Genomic DNA, 24,238 nt, shown 5'->3' with positions numbered 1-24,238 from the left:
TTTCCCCATTGCATGAACAGACTTCGGGAGCCCATTTCCCATGGAAAGATACTCTCTTAGCCTAGATACACATGGAGAGCCTAGGCCCTGCCCCAAATGACTTAACAGATTTTGATGATCCCTCATGGAAGGACTCACCCTCCTTGGGGAGTGGATGGGGGATGTGATGGGGGCAGTGGGCTGCATGGAAGAATGGGAGAGAGAGGGAACTGGGATTGAAATGTAGAATAAGACTGTTTCTAATTTAAATAAATTTAAATAAAACATATATATATATATATATATATATATATATAAAGAATACTTGCTGTTCTCACAAAGCACTGGATTTCAGCTCCCAGCACCTATGCTGGGTGACTCCACTGTTTGTAACTTAGATTCAGAGTATCCAACATTTTCTTCTGGCCTCCATAGGCACCCATGTGCAAATGAACATATAAACACACACACACAATGCAACTCAAATCAATCTTTTTATTTAATGAGTGCTAGAATAGAATCAAACATTTCCAATCCAGTAATCAATACATGTCTAAGAGAGAAAGAAAAACAAAATGCTGAAGCAGTATCAGAACCAACTAGAAATGGAGTAACAGGAGTTAGCAAATATCTTAATTATAACCTTCATAAATGCTAGTGGTCTCAATACTCCAATTAAAATATGTAGACCAGTTGACTGGATCAAAGAAGAAGATCCAGTTGTTTTAAAAGGTACAACTTAATAAAGACTCACACAGAAAACCAAAGGACATAGTAGTGTGTATCAAGAGAATGATAGTAGGAAAGAAAACAAAACACAGTTGAAAGGTCACTATATAATACTCAAGAGTACAGCTCATCGAGAAGGAAAAAACAATTCAATACAAATACACAGTTGTTGTAGCACTTACTTTGACAAAACCAACTATGGGGTATAAAGAACAGCTAGGCCTATATATATAACATGAATGAGTGACCTCAATCCCCCAGTTTCAGCAACAGAAAATCATTCATATGGGAATTCAGCAATGAAAATGCAGACTTAAAATGTCACAGATCAAAAGGACATAGCATACATCTAAGAGATCCTGTACGCAACAGCTACAGAATATATCATTCACTTGGAAGCCCATGGAACTTTCTTCAAAACTAACTACAATTAGGGCCTTATATCAAGCCTTGAAAATACAAAAGAATCAAGTAAATTTTCATATGTCACCAGGTAATAACTGAGTAAAATAGAGGTAAATAACAGTAGAAACTACAGAAATTCTACAAACACATAGAAACTAAGCAATATACTCCTAAACAACAAGGGGGTGGTCATTGAAGAAATTAGGGAGGAAACTGAAAACTTCTTAGAATTAAATGAAAATGAAAAATACATAGACATAAAAACTCTTATTTTAAATACTTGCAAACACATCAAGAATACATTATAAAAATCATACACTATAATCAAGTTGGTTTCATTTGAGGAAAACAAGCATGATTTAACATTATATAAATTAACAGGTGTAATGTATCACACAGACTGTACAAGTTATGAGTAGGAGGGTTATGCTTCATCTAATAAAGGGTATAGATGGCAAACTGTCTGAAAATAGTATGATTCTAAAAATAGGGTTGGAAACAAAAACAGAACTACCACATGTTCCAGTTATACCATATTATATTTAGTATAATGTAAGTTACTATACTAAACAGAACACGTTCTATGACTACTGGAGCACAACTCGCAATAACTAAGTTCTAGAATAAGCTTGTGTTCATCAACACATAAATAGATAAAAGGCAGTGTACATATACAATGGAGTTTTAGTCAGACGTAAAGTAGAATGAAATTATGTCATTCTTAGGAAAATGAACAGAATTGGTCATCATAAATGAAATAAGTCAGACTCATAAAGACAAATATCACACATTTTTCTCAGATGTGAAACCCAGTTAACAGACATACACATACACACAGGAACACAGGTACCACACATGCACACACATAATACAGATAAGACATGAAAATTAAGGGGGACTATTTGAGAAGAGGAAGGAGTCTAAACAGGAGGGAATACAGAGAGGGAAGTGACAGGGAGAGAAAATATATTGAGCAAAAAATGTCATTAGTAAAACCAACTAGTTCAACAAATATATTCTAATAAAAAATTAAAAAAAAACATTCTTTGTATAAACTATCAAAAGAAAGAAAACGAAACAAAAAGCATTAAAAGAGGTGTCTCTGGAGGGAAGGTTAATTTCTTAAATCCCGCCAACCGAGTACGGAGAGAGAAAGACAAAGAGGCTCAAGCAGTCATGGTATTCTTAGGCTGACTGAGAAACTTACCGTACTATTTCTCAAAAGATTATTGACACTGTTTCTATGAAGAAACAGAGAGGATAGAACTTATATACATATTAGCTTTTGAAACCATGAAATTATGTATGCAACTAATCTTTGGGAACTTGAATTTTAAGGGAAGTAAATAGATACTTTGATTTTATTTTAGAAAATGAAAGGTAAATTATGAGGGGCTGTTCATCCTCCCCCTCCTCCTTACTTGGAATTGAATTATTAAGATTTGAGACTCCACATTGCTTCTGGGAAAATGCCCAAAGGGAATGAAATCACCACATTGGAAAAATATCTATACTCGCATGTTCACTGCAGTATTATACCTAAGAGTCAACATACGTTAACAAGCTAGTTTCCCTGACAGGAATGAAAAAAATACTGTGGTATCTGTGTGCATGTGTAACACACACACACACACACACACACACACACACACACACACACACACACACACACACACACAGTGAAATCCTACTCAGCCTCCAAAGAGAACCCTGTTACTTGTCACAAGGTACTTGACATTGTTCCACAAGTTATTGTTCTCAGAGGTTCATATGTAGGCTTAACTTTCCTGGAGAATGGTAAATATGTCTTAAAATAGTCTATATTTAATGAAGGGTGTCAAGGAACATCACTCCATGGGGACTACAACTAACCAGAATGAAAGATCAAAGAAGGGATCTTTTTTTTAAATAATAAGTCTTCAAGCATAAAAACAGTATACTACAACCACTGCAAATTGTCCTTTCCTTTCCCATATGCATTGATGAAAATGGCTGTTTAAAACCGACTATTAGGTGGTAGCAAGTGAAATCATAAAGGAAAAAAAACCCACTGCTCAAAATCAGTGATTCTTAGCAGGGGTCAAGTTTGGCAATTGCCAAAGTTTTAATTATTGTGCTACTGCTGACATCTAGTGGGCAGAGTCTAGAGATGCTGCTGAATGCATGGTCTAGCCTCTCACTACAAATTAAGACCCAAACGCCAGTGGTGCTGAGTTTGAAAAAGGCTCTGAGAGCAAAGTCCACTGTTGACCTTCACAACTGACTACAGATCTAGGGAGAAACCCTTCACATTGTGTGAGAGTCACTGTGAATCCAGCATATGCAGCCTTGGCTGCCTCTGAAAAGAGGTGTCTGGGAATCTTTGGTTTTCTTTCATGTCTAATGTAATTTCCTGTTACTAGAACTTAAGCAGAGTTTAGGAGATTTTCTAGGCAGTTCACTGGCCTAAACTGTTAAGTGCACATCTCACTGCACATTCAGTTCCACAGGAATATCATTAATAAACAATTAAGAATTTAATTAAAGGTCTTTTAAGTCTTTTGATATATTTAAAAATTAGATTTTACAAAGCATTTAGAATTTCATGCGAAAACTTTTTTGAAATAAAGTTATACACAAATACTTATTATGCTGTAAGTGATGAATCTACATCTATACAGCGTCGTTGTCCAGGGCTGCCCTTTATATTAGATCCCCAGCAGCTTTTATGGATCTAGGTAACTTCCAGAAATTTTGACTTTTGCTGTTCTACCTGAAATCTGTTTATCAAAATACATATTCTCCTACTATCATCTAGTATTATCATAGACCAGTATTTTACATTAATAATAATTCACTTTGAGTTTGGAAAGATGTAAAGTTTGTTTCTAGATTTGCTTTTCTACTTGTGTGTGTCCTATTGTTTGAACACTTCATGGTGGAAAAAAAGAGGTTCTTTGCTCTATTGTACTGTCTTTGCCACTTCGCCAAAGACCACCTGGTTTCATCAGTGTGGGTCTATTTCCAGGCTCTCAATTCTGTTCTTTGATCCATTTGTCTATATCTTGTCTTTATAGTCAATCTTAGTTACCTAGTAACAATCCTTAAGCTTTGATTTCATATACTACTGTTAGCTCATTTGATTCTTTTGCATATATATGTATATGAATGAACAGTTCAGGCTGTTCCTAGATCCATGAAACATAGATCCAAGTTGGGAAGTACTGACTTCTTAAGAACAGTGACTCTTGCTTTCCATGAACATAGATTATCTCTCTACTTTATTATCTCTCAGTTTTGTTTCTTATCTTAAAGGCATTTTGTCTGTATTCTATTAGGAAATCTATATAGTTTCACTTTGGGGGAGAGTGTTCATTTAAATGCTGATGCATATTAATTTCAAATTCAACTTGTTCATTGCTGGTATCAAGGAAAATGATTTCCTATACATTGTCTATATGCCCTGCTTTGCTTAATTTTATTATCTTAATTGCTTATAATTTTTTAAAAAAATGAAACAAAATGTCCACCAACCCCCTGACCACACAAAGACACACACACAACATGGAGTCTGTTTTGGGTTGTCCAACCACTTCTAAGCGTGCTGCCTGCTGCAGAGGGGGCTGACACCCCACTGTAGAGGTTTTTCCTTTCCCAGCAGTATCGACTGCAAATAGCTACAAGGTTAGAGGTGCCCACTTCTTCTCTGTGTGGGGATTTTTCTAGACTGAACCTTTGCAGGTCTTGTAGGTGCTGTCACAGTCCATGTGAGTTTATATGTGCATCAGTACTGTTGTGTCTATAAGACAATGTTTCCTTGGAGGATCCACCACCTCTGACTTTTGTAATCTTGTTGCCTGGGTATTCTGAACTACTTCTAAAATCTATTTTTAAAGTTTTATCTTAAGACTGTCCAAAATCTCTCTGCTTACACTGTCCATCTACTCTTGGGTGAGATCCAGTTTATTAAATCAAACTTTTGGCATATGACTCTATTTGCAATTGCAGATTAACATGTCCACTGTACCTGTCATATCTCAATGTGGTTTGAAGAGATGAGTTCCATCTCTTCAAACTGTTTATTGTCCTCAGTATGCCTTACAAAGTTTTGGTACTCAAAAGCGACATACTACGTAAAAAAGTGGTTATGAAAGTGTCATTAGAAGTGTGATGGTAACAAAGATTTGGTATTCTTATGCTTGGATCTTAGTCTGTCACTGAGCCTGCTTCTTGACTATGAACTTCACCAGCACTTCTTAGTATTTTCATTTCCTCTTAGTGGGACAGAATTGACAGCTTTGACTGATGCTGGGTATTTCCTGTCCCCTCTGCAGTTAGGTGTGGATAAAACTATAGCAGTCAGGTTCTAGTTAAATATGGTGTCTCTAAAAGTAGGTTTCGGTACAAATGGAATATACTGACTATTTAACTGGTCATTCTTTCACTTCCCTTGCCACAAGAATGAGGGGCTTTCTGTTCACTGCTCATCAGAACTAGGTTATACTCAGAGGCAAAACTCACAAACGTGTGGCAACCCCTTAAAATAATCTGCACACCTCTAGTGTTTCATTCTCACAACTGTCCACACCGAGCCTCTGGTAAGTTGCCAGATTTTTTTACTGTGGTTCTTGTTTACTACCAAACTTCTACTTCGGAGTTTGCTCCTCTATGTGAAGTCCCCCATTTCCCTCCAGTTTGAGGGAATCAGTGGCTTGCCTTATGATTTCAGCTGTCTACTGTAACTGTTTGTGAAGAGTAAACAAAGCAACGTGATATCCTTAGCATAGCATCTATCATACAGTGTTTAGTAAATGTTCACTATAATTAATATCCTAATAATTAAATATTAACAGATGCAGGAAAGAAACTTTACTGTGGTTACTATTAATAATAATAAACTTGTGAAGACAAAGTCAGAAAGGAGGATAAATATTAATCCTTCTGGACGTTTATGTTTCATTTTTGGAAAGGACAGAACATTTTCAGTTTAAGTAAGTCACAGTGAACAACACATTTAATCATCCACACAAAACTGGCTTCATTTTATTAAGTAAAAATATTTATAAGAATTCTATCAACTATGTCATTACTAATAATATACCAGTAGAGATAAGCAGTAAGTAGTGTCATGCAGTCAGCAATTACATATAAATATAGGATGAGTTTGACATGTATCTTCTCATTTATTCCTAAATTGTGCAGCTTTTATAACTATTTGATAGGGGATAAAGCAACAAAACTACCACTAGTCTAGTTGCTTTAAGAAATAAATAATAAGACCAAAATGACAACAGTACAGTGGACAATCATACACTTCAATTTGGGTGCAATATAATTATGTCTGTGTAAGTTTCCTCTTTCAAAACAATGATTTCATATTGTGATAGTGAGTTTTAACGATCAATGGACATAATCCGGAAGCATGTGGGCAGAGTCCTGGTGCAGGATTCTCTACATCACAGTGGTCCCCCGGCATGTCTATGGGGATTTTATTGACTACATTGAAAAAACTGAGGTGGAAAGACGCATGCACTGTGGGTAGCACCATTCCGTAGGCAGGGGATGCTGAGCCATAGAACAGTGGAGAAAATGACCCGATGTATTTGTTGCTCTCTGTCTTTGATTATGGATATGATATGACCAACTTCCTCAATCTCCTACCACCATGATCTTGCTATTATGGAAGGATGTACCTGGAGGTGTGAGCTGATATTAATCTTTTTTTCCTAAAGCTTTTGTTAGGGCATTTTACCACAGCAACCAGAAAAGAGACTAAAAGATATATTATTATTTTGCAATTTACAATCAATTTAGTATGCCAGTGTAATGGTTGTTCAGTTTAATATTTTAGTTATTGTATAACTTGAATTATATTGAGTTTTTTTATGACTCAGTTAGCATACTATTTACCTCAATGATGTTATCAACAATGTTAGGTCATAGCTACTGTGATGTTCCAACTTACCAGAATGCTCACAGTTAGAGGCATTCTAAATTTAATATTGAAAGTTATAATTATCCATAAAATTGCAAATAAATAATTTAAAAATTAATCATCTCTTCTTTATTCAACTCTAATTTCCATTTATAGTTTTCTGCTTTTTTAACCTTATTTTATTTAGTGAAATTAAACATTCTTTTAACTAAAAATCCCTAAGAAAGAGTTGCTTTGGTGATATACAATAATAAACTATAGATTTGGCAGGAAAGGTGAATTGCAAAAAAAGGTAACAGAGGCTTAATTTCAATATAATTTAGAGTTTTTATAGGAGGGAGAAAAGCAGAAAGCAAATGATTTTGTATTGCCTCAATCCACTACCCTATCAAGAATTCTTGTTTTTGTGAAAATAAAAGGTAACCATACACTGACCTTGGACTCATCTAATCCAAGCTTCTTTAGAGACATTCTGACATAATCCAGAAAGGAAGAACATTTGGAATAAATTTTACCAACGTGCCGATCACTGCAAAACAAAAGTGAATCTCTTTTTAGTTTTTCCAATTTAAAGCATAGATGGTTTTACATTTCGACATGGACTATTTTTAAATGTCTTTCATATATATGGCATAAAATCCAGATGTGATGAAAATGAAGCAATACTTTTTTGACATTTGTAAGTGACATTGTATTCAGGAACTGCTTTGGAGGATTCCTGGAAGACACAGCAGTGGAAGATAATATTCTGAAGACAATACTATGTAAGAAACATTTCAAATTTATACTATTACAAATTTCGTTTAACAAGCAATAGGTCCTCAAAAGCTTCCACCATGCTCAAAACACATTTCCCTTTTATTGGCATGCCATTACATTGCACATTTTATTGCAACGTGTTCCAACAGGAGCAATACTTCAGCAGCTATTCAATGACAACGACCAAGCACTAACAGCCAGCTGGGGCCTGACTGTCATTTAAGCCTTGCAGATTTGTATTATAATTTTAAAAAAGCATCATGACATAGTTTTCAATTTAAATAATACTATGCTAGCCTATCACATCTCTTGATTTGGGATATAACTTTAGCATAATGTAAAAATCAGAGGCATAAAAAATCAGTATATGTTATCAAAAGTGATAAATTAAGCCTCATTTACCCTTGGTAGAACATTAAACCCACGATTAGACACTATATTCTATCCTTCTATCTTTGCAATGTATCTTAGATTCCTACAGCTACACCTCCGGACAGCAGCTTTAATTCTATTTACTGTGTCATATAATTGTAATCCCAAATATTTTCTGAAGTCTTTTTACATTACTGTTTGAGAATTTTATAGATGCATCCATGCATACGTTATTTTGGTCTAATCCACCCCCATTTCTAATTCCTCCCCCTACCTCTTTACCCCTGATCACCTTTCCCTCCTTACTCCATGTGCTGTTTTTAGTAGGCAAGTCCACTAAGTGCTGGGTGTTTGTGCAGGGGTATAGGACTATCTAATGGATCATGGGTAGCCTCTCAGGGGTCTTATACAAATGGATCTCTTCCTCAGTCTCCATCAGTTACTATTAACTCTGAACCAGGAGTGAGATTCCACGACCCTCCCTCTCATTTCATGTTGGTAATTTGGCTAGCTTGAAGTTATTATTATGCATGCAGTCTCAGGTTTATGTGTTCAATGACTCCCTAATGTCTGTCACATATGGCTTTACTACAGAAGTCCACGACCCCTGACTTTTACGATTTTTCACCTGCTCTTCTAAAATGATTCCTGAGCCTGAGGGTGAGGAGGTCTGATACAGATGTCTCATTTAGAGCTGAGCACCCCACAGTCTCTTAGTCTCTGCAGGATGATCAGCTGTGGATCTCCATGTTAATCATCTACTCCAAAAAGCAGCTTCTCTGATGAGGGTTGAGAGATGTGCTAATCTATGGGTATAAAGATAAGAGCATAGGGGATATTTTATTGCTATGTCCAGTTAGAGTATTAGCATTGGGTTGTCCCCTAGGGACCATGAACTAGTCAGTTATGGGATTTGGCCGAGTTAACAATACTAGGCGCATATTACATTTTGTTGTGTTGGCTTTAAATCCAGCCAGAATATTGCTGGTTAATCTCATAAGATCTGTGCCACTATTACATCAGTGGACCTATTTTGCCAAGACAGTGGTTACCATAGCTCCGAGTGTTCATAGCTGAATAAGACTTTTAATGACTTTTGTCAGTAGCATGCATAGAACTATGAAAATTAGCCAGCAAGGATAGAACTTTCAGTTGTGCATCAATTTGATTTTTTCATATCCTATGAATCAAGTATGTAGCATCTTTGAAAAACAGAATTTTTTTTTAATCAAAGTCTAGAAGGTAACCAAAATCAATAGCAACAGCTTGTACGTCTTTTCGGGGGGGGGGGTTACGGGGGTAGGGCGGTCCTATAGTACTTCACTGGCCAATAACTCAAAGAGAGGCAACCCACATCTGATACTAGTCTTTTCATTTAATGGGCTATGGTATCTGGGAAAGAGATGACCCCGTTACAGGGTAGCACCATTTAAACTTTTACATTTGTACATGTGTGTAATTTTGGAGGATTCTTCAGGTTTCTATAAGACATTTTAAAGGTCTTAATGTCAGTTATCCCTCCCCATACTCCCTTCTCTCCCATCTCCCACCCCACTTGACCCCTCCTGTCCCATTATTTCTCTTTCCCCCATCATGCTATCACTGTTCTACCCCCAGCCCTGAAACCTTTCTTCATTTCTGTTTACATATGGTTTTAGAAGTAACATTTTTAGAACCATTTTATCACTTCTCTGTCCTAAAAGTTGTGAATAACTGTTCTGTAAAAAAACAAAACAAAACAAAACAAAACAAAAAAAGAGAATCCCTAGAAACACCACCAGGACCCACATTAATAACATTTTTCTGCCTTCTCACACACCATTCATTGCATTCCAGACTTTAGTTTTCTTTCCTTAAATGTTTGCTTCCTGGTGTAGATTGTCTACCTCAATTCTGCCTTGCTTTATCCACTTGTCATCACTTCTGAATAGGTGAGGAGGTTCCTCACTCTTAGTCATAGTAGTCATTCACACGGCAAAGCTCACGTGCACATATTCTTTTTGGGAAAGTAGTTAACAATCTACTTATTCTAAATTTCTATAGCCCTTTTTATCTTTGCATCCAATTTGTTGTTTTACCACTATCTTGAATGAAAATGCATTTGAATAGGTGCACTTTGAGGAATTAGAAAAACAAAAACCTTTGTAGGCTTCTGTGTTATTCTCAGTTTCTATAAATTGTTATACATCTCACGCATAAGATATCCATATAGTAGATAGGTAGAGAATAGAAGTAAGCCACAGAACCCTGAACTGATTAGCTAGTCAGAAAAGATTCCATTTAAGGTCATTTCTTGATTTTCACCTTAAGCATGCTTGTAGGGTATTCTCCCTACGCCCAAAGGGAAAAGTCTTTAACGTTTTCCCTTGATGTAAGCATTCTGTTTATTCTATCCTACTCACTGTTACCTTACGGAGTTCCTCAACAGAGGAAGTAAGCACCATAGATAAAATGTAGCTTTCAGTTAGGTAGCTGTACCACCTTCTAGCTTCATAATGATATCAACAGTACTGTTCTTTGAGACACTATAATGACTTCTATGGATAACACTAGTACGGTGTTTAGAACAAGAGATATGATATTAGTTGTTTCTATGCATCCTATCTTTTTATTTTAAAACTACATCTATCTTGTGTGTAGGAGATGGCAGTGCCATGGTGCCTATGTGGAGGACAATGGGACCTGGGATTGAACTCAGGTCATCAGGGTTAGCCACAAGCACCTTTACCAAGTGAGCTATCCCTCTGGCTCCCTTAAAAAGGAAAACCATTCCTGAATGCATAGTTTGTAATTGTTCTTGTGTGGTATATGGAAGTGTGTGGTGCATGTGCATTTTTAGGTTTGAGTGTATATGTTGTAAGCCACGGGGTGGCTTTAGGCATCTATACTTCTTTTCCTCTCCACCTTATTTTTTCAGACAGGGTCTCTCAGTGATCTGGAGCTCAGCATTTTGGCTAGACTGGCTGACCAGCAAGCTTCAAGGCTCTTCTGCTTTGCCACTCTGCTCTGGGCCTATGCTGACTTTTATTATAGGTGTGGTTGTATTTGGGTGCATGAGATCAGGTCCAGAGGTTTGTATACTATCTCCTAAGCTTCTGGGATTTTTAAAACCTTTTTATAAAAATGTTTTATAAAATTTTGTATTCAACATTTATTCATGTCCTCAGTTATTCTTTTAAAATTATTACTTAATATTCTCTTTGAGAATTCCATACATGTTTTGATCATATTCATCCCTTCCCCAACTCTTCCCAGATCAATCAGCCTTCTCCACTCACCCAACTTTTGAGTCCGTTTTTTTTTTTTTTTTTTTTTTTGCCCATTAAGTTCAATTTGTACTTCCCATATATTCTTATATAGATGGGCTTCCACTGGCATGAAGTCAACTTACCAGGGGCTAGCATCTAAAGAAAAGCTAATTCTCCCAGTTGCTGTTAACTACCAATAGTTCCTCTGCTAGGAAGAAGTTCTTAAGAAACAGTCAAAGAACCAGAATTAGATGCCAGTACAGGTTAATGTCAGGATATAAGTATTAGTGCACTGGTTTGATTCCTGGGTTTTATATTTTAGGCTGCTTAAAAATAAGAGAAACATTTTCAATTTTGATCTGCTCATGTCTTACTTTTCCTTTTTATTGTTCTGAAATCTGACAGCACTGTATTGTTAAGACTACTTTTAACATATTATATAATAATTTGTTACATAAGACATTTGAAATCTTTTATTTATCTGTATTATTATTTATCTTTAGCAATAACAGGAAGAAACTCCAAGCCAAATAGAACAAGAAAGATGATTGGTTAGGTCACGCTTGCTTTCTAAATTCTTTAAGAGTGTCTCATGAATCTTGAATCTTGAGAGCAAGATGTGAACCCTTCACTGAGTGAATAAGTCTGTTATGTGGTTCTCATTAGCTCTCCCACATTGTGTTATGACACTGTCTCCTCGGCAACACTAGCATTTTAACAGCTTTTGGAGCGCACTTTCTTTTAACTATAAACACTAGTCTTGGAACATTCATTCCATTTTCAAGCCTTGTCCTTGGAAGCCCAAACTGCCTTCAGATTCTACCTCAAACGCTGCTTTCTCTGACCTCCATGCATGTGCCATGGCACACATAGCATCCCTCAAACGTTGAGTCAAATAGACAAAAGTACAAATGTAACATGTTTTTTAATTCATGCTGTAAAATAGACTGCATAGGCTTGGCAAAGTACCTGATGTTTAAGCATGAGAATCTGTGTCTCTAGACATGAGGGAATTACCTAGGCATAGCAGCTTGTGCCTCTAACCCCAAACCTGGAAGCTGGGAAGGTGGAGACAGGCAGATCCCTGAAGTTCTTGGGCCAACCAGCCTAGACAAATCGTGAACTTCAGGGTTAGTGAAAGACCCTGTCTCAAAAGTGATCAAGGAAGACCAGATGCTCACAAGGCCGGCATACACGTCAACACTGACACACACTGGCACATACCCACAAGCGCACATGCGCGCACACACACACGTTCAATTTTTACTTTTGAAAAAGAAAAACACAAGCAAGCAAACAACAATAACAAAAATACAACCCTCTCCTCTAACCCATTATCCCCAAATCGTCAAATTATTTACAATATAGTATGTCACATGAACAAAACACAGAGAAGAGCTGATTCCTAATGAGTATTTGAATTACATGAAGAAAAGTAATACTTCCATGGTATATCATTTAAAGTATTACAAAATATTTTACACAAGTACTTTGAGATACACAGGCAAATAATATCCAGAAGAAACTATCAAAAATATGTACAGGCTTCTAGACATACGGAATTTTGTCCTACATAAAACTATAAATCACAGCAAAGACCAGTCAAACAATGAAAAGGTATGTAACAAAACTTCCAAGATTAAAAACATGTGGCTGGGCAGTGGTGGCGCACGCCTTTAATCCCAGCACTGGGGAGGCAGAGACAGGTGGATCTCTCTGAGTTCAAGACAAGCCTGGTCTACTGAGCGAATTCCAGGATAGGCTCCAAAACAATACAGAGAAACCCTGTCTTGAAAACAAACAAACAAACAAACAAAAACAAAAACAAAAACAAAATGTCTGTATTTACTACAGCTAACAGAGAATATTAATGTAATCAGTTCCATTTAATAAGAATCTTAGTATCCTACTTGTTGTTCACAAGTGATTATAACATTAAAAAAAAGATCACAAAAAGTTTTTTTGTTGTTGTCAGTTCCTTTTGATTTTTGGTAGGAAAATACTTACTTAAATACCAATGGAGGTCCTCAGAGGGGACAGAATAATTCTTTTCTTGTGTGTGTATGTGTGTGTGTTTAAGAGTTTGTTTCATAAAACACCGAAAAAATGAGTGCGTATATATTTTGAGAGATGGCTTCAACGAAGAAATGTATTAGAGCAGTGACTGAACTTTCAAAGCACCCATTTAAGGTATCATCCATCCCAATTTACAACCAGGAAAATGGGGGGTGGCTGGGGCTCAGAAGCCCTCAAGACCTCACTGATATAACACTGGGAAGAGGATTAGTGTGGTAGAATACTATTTCCAGGTGTGCTGCTTTTGTTTATGGTGCATTTGTTTAGCTCTGTGGCGCTGTGATTCATTCCCTGTCTGAAACAGCTGATGGCCCTAATAAAGAGCTGAACGGCCAATAGCGAGGCAGGAGCCAGGATAGGCAGGGCTGGCAGGCAGAAGGAAAAACGGACGAAGAGAAGGAACAAGACAACACGGAAAGGAGGGCGTCGGGGCCAGCCACCTAGCTACCATCCAGCCACAGAGTAAGAGTAAAAGTAAGATATATGAAAGTGACAAAGATAAAAGCCCACAGGCAAAAGGTAGATGGGATAATTTAAGAAAAGCTGGCAAGAAACAAGCGAAGCTAAGGCTGGGCATTCCTAAGAATAAGCCTCCATGTGTGATTCACTTGAGAGCTGGGTGGTGGGCCCCTCAAAAAGACTGAAGAGGCCAAACAGTAAAACAGCACACAACAGATCAGTGGCTGAGGCATAGAACTCGTGTGCTTATTATCTTTTTTCTTTATCTTCATATTTTTGAGACAAGAGTCTGACAAAGTTGCCCAAATTAGTAATGAAACAGCAATCATCTTGCATCAGCTGCCCCAAAATGCTTTTACTTTTGATGGTGACTCTGCTGTCTCTGAACCAATTACCCAGTCTTTAACATATGAGTGTGCAGTCAGAATCTAGGCAGGGCAATAGCGGATGACGCATCCACTCACATTAAGAACTCTTCTCTATGAAAGTGCTTTCACAGTACCACTCTGGAACAACTGTCTGGAGAAACATCAATATACACTGACCAAAGTCTGATTTATCCTTTTCCAAAAGCTATTAAAAATATTCTCGGGGCTTTCTAGTCCAGGCCATGGAGAGAACTCCAGCAACACCTTCGCCTATGCCATGTGGCTGGGGCAGGCAGAACTCAACTGATCGCAGCCAGGGCTTTCAGTCGAGAGGACTCCAGCAGCACTTCCACACAAACCAGGAGCCGGCCTGGAGTCAGCGGCAGCAGGTGGGCACTATTAGACCTCTTTGTGATGAGGGAGCATGGCCCTGCAGAGCCATGATACTCTAAGTGGGACAAGGAGGCCCACACAGGCCTGGAGGGGTCCACCCTGGGCTCTGAGGAGACATCGCTGACCCAGCTGGTACCTGGCAGCTAGGCAGATGGGCACTACTGGGGTGAGTAAAAGTACGGTGTAGTGTGGGAGAGAGACAGGATGGTTCGTGTCCTGTGGACAGAGGCATATCTGAAGAGACAAAAGAGGTGAGGAGTAGGATAAGGCTGGTGGCTTGATGGCCACCCAGGGCCATGGTGATGTCTGGGCCTGGACTTCTGCTGGGCCCATTTCTGGGTTCATGCCCATGATGCACCCTGGTCTGTGCACAGGGGCATGGGCGAGCAGGCCCTGAGGGTATGAGAATGGGACAGTGGGTCTTGCCATTCTTGTATACCATGTGGTGGCCTGGGTGAGGATAAGGTGCAGCAGTGGGAGACCTGACCCAACTCCTCCCCAACTGCAGCTCTCTGGAGAAGGGGCCCCGTGCCTGACCAGGGCGGCACAGTAGACAGGGGTGCAGGTGAGCTGGCCCTGAGGGAGTGAGGGGGCATAGCTGGTACCATCTCCCTCCTCTGTGGAGCGGTGATGGGAGCTAGGGAAAGATCTCTCCCCTTCTACTTTACCAGCTGCAACACTCAGGGAGAACGGGAAATGGCCCTGCATCTCGTCTGGGCAGCACAACTAGGCTGACCCTGTTTGCAGAGGTGGGGGTGAACCAACCTGGAAGTTGTGAGCATTGTGCCCATTTTGTCATGTGGCAGAATGGGCAGGGAAGAGATGTCCCCCTGAACCCTAGCCGACGGAGACAAACAAGGGAGCCCATCCTCCCCCTTATCAGCGGCAGCCCTTGGGAAAGCAGGCCCTGTTCCTCACCTGGGCAGCACAGTTGAGTTGGCCCTGCTGGTGGAGGTGTGGGGGCCAGAGCGGGACAGCTGGCCACACCCTCCTCATCTGCCGTGTGATGGTGAGGGTGAAGGAGCTGACCCTTTCCCTTACCACCTGTAGCACTTGGGAAAGTGGGCCCTACACCCTGCCAGGGTAACATAGTAACAAACCATGATGGTCCAAGCGTTGGAGTGCCGACCCTGAGGGCGTGAGAGCAGGAGAACTGGCCTCACCCCTTGGTCATCACGGCAAGGGCTGGGCTAGCTGGGCAATGCTGGAGAGCTCTGGAAGAGCTGGTGGGCTGAGCAACCCTGCAACAACTTAGGTCCAGAACCAGGGTTATGAGGTGGCCACCACAGCATCCACCCATCTATGATCTGTGGGAGCATGTGAAGGGCTGGTCCTGCAGACCTAAAGCTGCAGGATCTCCATGACACACAGCAACAAAAGGATTTCCAAGACGGGTTCCAGGGAGGGCCCAGCTTTGACAGTGTAGCAGAAACCAGAGGCCTTGAACCAGTCAAATGACGCTTTGCCATGGCCACTTGGAAGTAAATATGCATGGACAAAGGGTTTACTGTGTGATCCCTACAGCTTCTATGATGAGATTTTTCCTTTTACAGTTTCCTGTTCTTTTTTCCTTTTTCCTCTTAAATTTTAGTTTTTTGGGGGGAGGGGAGGCAAAACAGATAGCGAGGAGTGAGTGAGGGTGACTGATATTTTGCAAATGACGACGCTGAAGGAAGGAGTGAGAGAGCCAGGAGAGTGTCTGTAGGAAGAATCGCAGCCAGGGCAGATCAGATGCAAAGCCCTAAGTGTCTCTGGCATGTTCAAGGGACGTTAAGGGAAGCAGCGCTTCACTAGAATAGGAAACAATATGCTTCAACACCGAACAGCAGACTATGGGCAACACAGATGACAGCAAGGAAAGATGGGGCTAGAGAAATGACTGTGGCATTTGCAACACGGGACCTTCTGGCTTCTGGAAAGGGTGGTCCGCTCAAGTGGGGTAAGTAAAAGAGAGCAGCATATATTCAAGAGAGATGTTGTTGTTGTTGTTGTTGTAAAGGGAAGGAAACCTAGAAGACCACAATTAAGTTGGGAGACGATCTGTGGGAACACCAGACCTTGAGCAGAGACCCACTTCCCCTTCTGCCTGGGAGTAGGCAGCTGTAAGACAATGTTTAGTAAAAACATGTTTACTAAAAACGACACAATAAGTTCCTGGAAAAGGCCTTCCCACGGAAACCGCCCTGACCTCGACCTTGTCCAAAGACTAACCGCACCTTCAAAACCCACACACATCCACCTCTGGAGTCAGAGCAGAACCAGCCAGGGTAGAGGAGAGAGCAGAAGCTTCTCTGGTGGGAGCTTTTCTTAGGAGGTTTTCTTGAACCTTTTTGGAGCCTGTTTAAAGTTTTCTTTATATCATTGAACGAGTCTCTGTGTTGTCAATCCCCGACACCCTCCGCACGTTCTCGGACACAGGCCGCGCAGCAGACGCGACAATGATCAACAAGGAAAATGTGGTTCAGGCTTTTCCTTTAAAGGGTGTGGCCAGATAGGAATTCATAAAGGGGTTGAGGAAGAAGGAAACATCCTTTTACTAAGAATACCATTAAAAGCTGCTGATCACAGTTTAAGTACTCCGGAAGGAAGAAGAGGTGAGGAGACACACAAACTCCAGTGTGGGATTTCAAGGACACTAAGGATCTCATCGCTGCGTGCTCTAGGGGGAAAGTGGTGGCAGGAATGGGGAAGAGAATATAGCTGGCAGATAAAAGGGTTCCAGACAGCCTAGGAGGCACAAACATAGTTACCCAGGAATGCACTGGTCTAGTGCAGCCAGGGTGCATGGGCAGCTGCTCAGAGAGCAAAGGATGATCTTAGTGGAAAGGATGTTTGTAACAGGCTAGAAGTGGCCTTGAATGAGACAACAAATATCTTTCAGTTTGGGTTTATAAAGGTGGAGAATTATCAAACATTTCAAAAAGTTAGAAAAATGCAATGATTGTCTGAACGAAAAATGACAGGAAATTAAGGGCAGATTAAAAGAGAGTCCTCTGTGAGAATAAGGCATGGTCAGCATGCTAAAGAGGAATTGTTTTGTCTTTTAGTAAAAGAGAATACACTAGATCTAGTTAAAATTCTACTCAACGCAATCCAACACGACCCACTTTTCCAAAAGCACAACCATAGGAGCATGGCAGCAGGCCCACAGCGCCCTCCAACAGACAGCTATATGGATTTCTAGGACACAATGGAGTCGATATACGCTAAATAAATAAAAACGAACAAGAAAAGAACATGTGTGGAAGCTCAGTTTCTCCGACATCATTAAAGAGCCAAGATCTTGTACCTTTTCTATGCTAATACACACCGAAGACTTCAAACATTATTTAAGAGACCCACTTTGTAAAATCTGTAAATTTCATTTCAGATTAAAATACACAGTGCTTTTAATTTTTAGCTTGACCACACATTACAGATTAAAAGAGCTGCTGTAATTTTGTGAGAAAGTTTCAAAGACCTGGGTTTCATTTTATTATATGGTCAGACTGAAAAAAAAATTAAGATAAAACTTGCTAACTCATAATTACAACAGAAAAAAGTACCTGTTTCTCACCTAGGTGAGTATGGTTCTTATCATAGAATAGAATCAAATGGGTAAGTCAATAATGATGCAGTTCAGGAGTAAAATGTTAGCCTAGCATGCTAGGGTTAATTCCCAATACAGCAAAAAATAAGGGTGGTGAAGTAGCTAGTAACTGTTGAGAAATGGTGTAAATTCTGATTATTATATTGCCTTTGGTGCAACCCATCAGTGCTGGGTAGCTTGGTAGGAGGAAGTCAAGTTTCTCATGTGGTTTCTGTAAAGCTAGGTTGTTAGTGACAGGGTACTTTTTAACAAGGGACATTAGAGTGCCAGTTTTCTATCCAGCCTTAACTGACAGCACCCTACCATGCTGAGGAGGGGTAGAAGGAATCTAAGAGCCAGAGAGTAGATGACTCCAAGAAAAAAGTGTCTTCTGAATACATCAGCGCACATATGACCTCACAGCAGTTGTGACAGTATGCACAAGACCATGTAAGCCCAAGGTGAGCACAAGGTTCCACTAACCGAGGAGTTAATAGCACTAGTGAGGGGCTGGGAAAGGAAGGGTTAGTTGGTGTAGCCCCTGCCTGATAAGTCAAACACACTCCAGTAGAAGGGCACACATCCAAGAGCATCTGGGCAGCACAAACTAGCCTTATTGGGGGTGGGTGGGATAAAAAGGCAAAAAGTTGCATGTGGAGGAAAGGAAGGGAAGGGTTGGGGAAGGAGGGTTGCATATACTGAAAATCCATTGTATATTCTTCCCAACACTGAGTAGGCATACCCTCCACACCCCAGCTCCTAGTTTTCCTCATTGGATATGTCTGCTCTGCTGTTCCATGAGCTCAAAAACATGCCACAAGATGCCTTGTCCAATTTACAATCTACTCAGTGGAGGCTTGTAAACCTGGGTGTTTGCATTCAGAAGTCTCTATTTGGAGACCAGCCCAGTAAAATCATGCATTTCTTGGGTTTCCCATGGACTCTTATGCTATATGTGAGTGTCAATGTGTGTCAGAGTCAACAGAGATGGAAATTTTGGCTTTAGTTACAGTGCTTCACTGGAAGGGCTATTCAATCCCATTGACAGAACAAGTGGAGTATTAGCAAGATGCTTTTATTAATGGAGGAAGCACCATTGATTCACTTCTAACTGACTGCCACACACTTGCTTTACTTTCATGATCACATTTGCTGCTTCCAGATAACCACTGAGGCTGCACTGTTATTCCACTGTTACAGACGATGAAATGTACAAAGTTAGGGACATCCCTGTTCTTCTTTGTTTGGGCCAATTTTTGGCCACACTGATTATCCTTGAGTAATTATTGATAAATGTCATGTTCTCTTTCGGAAAAAAATTTTTTTCAAAACATACATTAACAAAAACTAATTATAATTTATCCTTTATAAATTTACTCAAATATTAAAAATTCCTTTATCTAACAATATAATACAGTTATTTATAAACTCATTATTTGGTTGCTTGCTATGGAAGTAAGGTATTTCATGTCCTAGGAAAATTATCTACCTCTGGGACCCAGCATAATTACAAAGTTAAATTCTCATACCATTTGGTGATGCCATAATAATCTTTAATGATATTCTGAAGAACAGCACGATAGAAGAGTGATTCGGTGGGAACCTGGAAAAAAAAACACACGCAGATATGTGTATAAGAATAATAAATAAGCCGGGCGTTGGTGGTGCACGCCTTTAATCCCAGCACTCGGGAGGCAGAGGCAGGCGGATCTCAGTGAGTTCGAGACCAGCCTGGACTACCAAGCGAGTTCCAGGACAGCCTCCAAAGCCACAGAGAAACCATGTCTCAAAAACAAACAAACAAACAAAAGAATAATAAATAAATGAAACCCAGAAACAAAATTAATACTAAAGACTTGGGAACTCAAAAATGTTATAACCTGACTTTGTTGATAAACAAAGAGTAGGATTTTTATAATTCTTCCACTGTAAATTAAAGGATTACCCTGAGACTAACTCTCACTGAGAAAATAATTCTGAAACAAAACAAGAAACCACAAAAGGAATAATCAGTAAATGGGGAATAAAAGTCATAATCAGTAAAAAATTAGCCATGACTCCAAATGGATTACTTATCAGCTATGAGGGTATAAATAAACTTTGACGTCAGCCACATCATCTCTGAAACCCAGCAGAGTCAGGAAGGACGTGTGTGAAAGAGAACATCATGAGGCCCTTTCCTAATGGGAATGGATTAGAGATAGAACTCAGGATTCACACTGGGAAAGACAGCACCTATGTGAGATGTTTTAAATCATATGTCCAAAGCATGAAAGATCACAGCACTGCAGAGATGAAGAGTGGAGATAAAAAGGACAAAGGAAATGGAAGACACTGCTTTGAGGAGAAAAAAAAGGAAGTGTCACATAAATGGTCCAAGTTTTTTCCCTCAAGTTTTATTTTATTCTTTAAATCATATGCAAGTGTGTGTCTGCATTCAGATATGTGTAAACGTAGCCACAGAGGCCCAGAGGTGTTGAAAACCCTGGAGCTAGAATTACAGGAGGTTGTGAGCTGTCTAATACGGGTACTAGGAACTGAACTTAAAAAAATACAAAAGTCACTGTTGGGGAGAAGTCCTGTGCATTTGTCAATAAAGCACTGTCTGGCCTATAGGGAATCTAGATAGGAGGGACTAGGAGTCCAGGAGGACTCTGGGAAGGAGAAACACAAAGAGTCAACATGTAACCGCCAAGGGGTAGGAGCCCGGAACTATTCTCCGGTAAGAGAAATACTTAGATTAACAATTATGGGGTAATTACTTAAGTCAGAGCTAGCCAATAAGAAGCAAGCAAGGCCAACAGCTTCATAATTAATATAGCCTCCTGTGTGTTTATTTGGGACTGATGCGGCTCTAGAACCAGGCTGGCGGGAAAGCTTCTCTCAAAGGAAAAAGCTTCTCTTCACAAGTCACCCAAGTGTCACTTTACCTCAAGAGAGTTCATGATACTGACAGTACAGGAATAAAGAAAAATAATCCTAGCAACGAACGAGCCAGAATGTATGCAAAATTATTATTTTAAAAAGAGAAAAATATAAGCAAAGATTACTGCCCAATGCATGGTCAAGTTTTAAGGATAGATTTCAGTGGGATGAGTATTTTAGTCTTTTCAAAGGCTGTTCTCCTATGAAGTGACAGATTGCAATCTTAATTTAGTTTCTCTGGATGCATATGTGTGTTCTTGTGTGGCTGTGTGTGCATACATGCAGCGGGCAAGCTGGGGTGTTTCTCCACAGGAACAGCCCACATCTACCTTTCCGTAAGAACAGGGTCTCTTGCTAGTTTAGAGCTCACCAAGTAGCCTGCGCCGGGAAGTTGGCAAGTGCAGGGGCTGCCTCTGCCTTGCCAGAGCTGGGATTACAAGTGCAGGCTGCCATACCTACTTTTCAATACGGAATTTGAATTCACGTTATCTGGCATGGAAGGCAAGCACTTTATAAACCGGGTTATCTTCCCAGCTTTGTTTTTTTTTTTTAATTTATTTTTAACTGGAATAAATATGTTTGAATTCAGCAGGAGGCAAACACTAAATAAAATTTTGTCTTTGTTTTAAGGCAGTAAACCTACAAAAAAATGGGACAAAAATCAATTATCATTCCCAAGTTACTCTGAGCAAATAAAAGCTTAGCAGTTGTTTCCTAAGGGAGAGGGAAATGAATTACGAAACGCCTTCAAATGCTTATTGTTGGAATAACTAGGCTGACCCATCCTAGCAAATACAGTGGGGAGGGAGCGAGAAGACTTTCCTATTTCCCAAGAAGCCTGTGCCTGACTGATTGTTCTAGGAGTGAAATGAGTGTGGCTTGGAATGGATTTCCTTCCCGCACAAGGGATACAGCCACTTAACACCTTTAGTGCATTTTAAAACTAGTGTATACCCTGATGCATGAAGTATACACAGCTCCATGGCAAAGGGTACAAGCTACAAGTCATGGTTCTGCAATTAATTTAGGGAGCTAGACTATATCATTAAACTCCCGCTGCATATCATGTTCTTATGTAAGGTGACGATAATATCCAACTCCTCAGACTGAATGGAAGCATGAGCAAAATCTTGGAAAAGTTAAAAAGCAACCACATTAGTGGATACCTATATGACAAAAGGCTTCTCACTCTCCCAGGGCCCTCGGGAGCCACTAAGGAAGACTGCACTGTGGATGTTAAGGGTATCTAGTAGGAAATCATGATTGGAATTCTAAAATTTGTTACTTTACATGTAGTTGCCTCCTGCGTATCAGGGCATAACAGTCACAAATAACTAACAGTTCTATGTATTCACTGCCACAACTGACAAGAAGTTTTGACACTACTTTCTAAAAAGACTTAACTATTATTTTTAAGATAATAATTACTATTGTTGAAGACAACATCTGTCCTGGCCTGCCCTTGGGCTTCTGACAGGATTCACCCACAGCTGCAGCCACTAAGAGCACCACCTGTGCAGAGTCACTGTGTTCCCTTTTAAAAGGGCCCTGCCCACCTCCTATCTTCTCTCTTTCCCTGTCTCTCTCCTTGTCTGTCTGTCTGTCTGTCTGTCTGTCTGTCTCTCTCTCTCTCTCTGTGTGTGTGTGTGTGTGTATGTCTCTCTCTCTCTGTGTTTCTCTCTGTCTCTCTGTATCTGTCTCTGTCTTTCCTCTCTCCTGCTGCTCCTGACCCTGGAGATTGGTCTCCCCCTGACCCCTCCCCTTTCCCCTTTTTATGATCCTTTCCCTAATTAACCCCCCCCAACTTGAACTCTGTCACATGGAATCTTTCTTTCTCACGCTGCTTTTTAAAATTACAACAGGTTGACTTTTTTGTTGTTGTTTTGTTTTTTGAGACAGGGTTTCTCTGTGTAACAGTCCTGGCTGACCTGGAACTCACTCTGTAGACCAGGCTAGCCTTGAACTCACACAGGTCCACCTGTCTCTGCCTCTCTCTGCTTCCTGAGTGCTGGGATTAAAGAAAAAGACGTGCACCACCAATACATGGCAACTGTTTACATTTACTGAGCACTTAGTATTCACGTTAAATATTTTACCTGTTTCATTTACTTTGTTCAACATGAGACACCTTAGACAGGCAAAATTAATATATGAAAAACAAAAAAAAAAGCAACTGCCACCACCACCAGAGTACTTATCAAAGTAACTGGCCTAGAGGAAGAAATACTTGTTATTGCAATTATTATTTTAAAAAAAATGAACATTAATGTTCCTTGAAAAATAAACAAGAGATTTTTTTAAATAAAATATTTAGGTTCAACAGGGTAATTTTATGAAAACGTTTACAACTGCTTTTTTAAAATTCATAAGTTTCATTAATACACAGTAAAATATAATACACTATTGTGGATATTTAGGTTATATCAAACTTTTTTAGGTTATATCAAACTTATACTTGCAAGCTTGTTTAGTTATTTCACCTAAAGACTAATTATATTGAAAAAGGTATCAAATAACCAAATGAAATATGTTTTAGATTACACTGAAGTAATACATTGTATGTTATGCCTTTTTCTTTGCTTGAACTGATCCCATAAAAACGTGATGGTCAGCTACAATGTTTGTTAGGAATACTTACAGATTGTTAATACAGTATGAAGAAATGAAAGGTTGGTAGAAGAGCATAATGTGGAAACTTTCTTCCAACCTCAATGTATCGTTCTGAAAGTTCACTTTAAACACGCGGAGCATGTATACACTTGCATGAGCAGTGGTGACAAGCAGAGGTGATATTTATTAAAATCCATCGGGTTTCAAGTTCAACAGCAGGTCAAGTCTGAAGAGGGCTTGAGAGAAAACCTATCTTGTTCATTAGCTACATTAAACACTCTCACTTACCCCTTGGCCAACTGCAACCCGTTCCAATGCCTTAAAGGAGAAAGAAAAAAGACAAGGATTGCTAACGTACTTAGTCTCATAAGATTTATAAATCTACTTTATAAGAATTTGCAATAGTGACAATCAAAAAGATTAATTAGGTGAT

The 24,238-nt window shown here is 39.5% G+C and overlaps 1 protein-coding gene across 5 annotated transcripts in view; it reads right to left on the bottom strand.

The window, feature by feature from the left end:
* The window catches only part of Mettl25 (methyltransferase like 25), a 66,383-nt gene that overhangs the window by 8,775 nt on the left and 33,370 nt on the right, over positions 1-24,238 (bottom strand). For 3 of the 5 annotated variants that reach the window (XM_040754957.1, XM_040754960.1, XM_040754959.1), the window contains 3 exons: positions 24,094-24,123; positions 19,800-19,873; positions 7,463-7,556 (listed from right to left, as the gene is read on the bottom strand). In XM_040754957.1, coding sequence (XP_040610891.1) covers positions 7,463-7,556; positions 19,800-19,873; positions 24,094-24,123 — 198 coding nt within the window. Of the gene's footprint in view, positions 1-460; positions 2,034-7,462; positions 7,557-19,799; positions 19,874-24,093; positions 24,124-24,238 lie in introns of those variants that run through there. The other 2 variants (XM_040754958.1, XR_005880498.1) reach the window with 2 other exon arrangements.

Source organism: Mesocricetus auratus, unplaced genomic scaffold, assembly GCF_017639785.1.
Source record: "Mesocricetus auratus isolate SY011 unplaced genomic scaffold, BCM_Maur_2.0 Super-Scaffold_100011, whole genome shotgun sequence".
Lineage (NCBI taxonomy): Eukaryota > Metazoa > Chordata > Mammalia > Rodentia > Cricetidae > Mesocricetus > Mesocricetus auratus.
The sequence above is the reverse complement of the archived record's forward strand: the minus strand, read 5'-3'. Positions and strand labels throughout refer to the sequence as shown.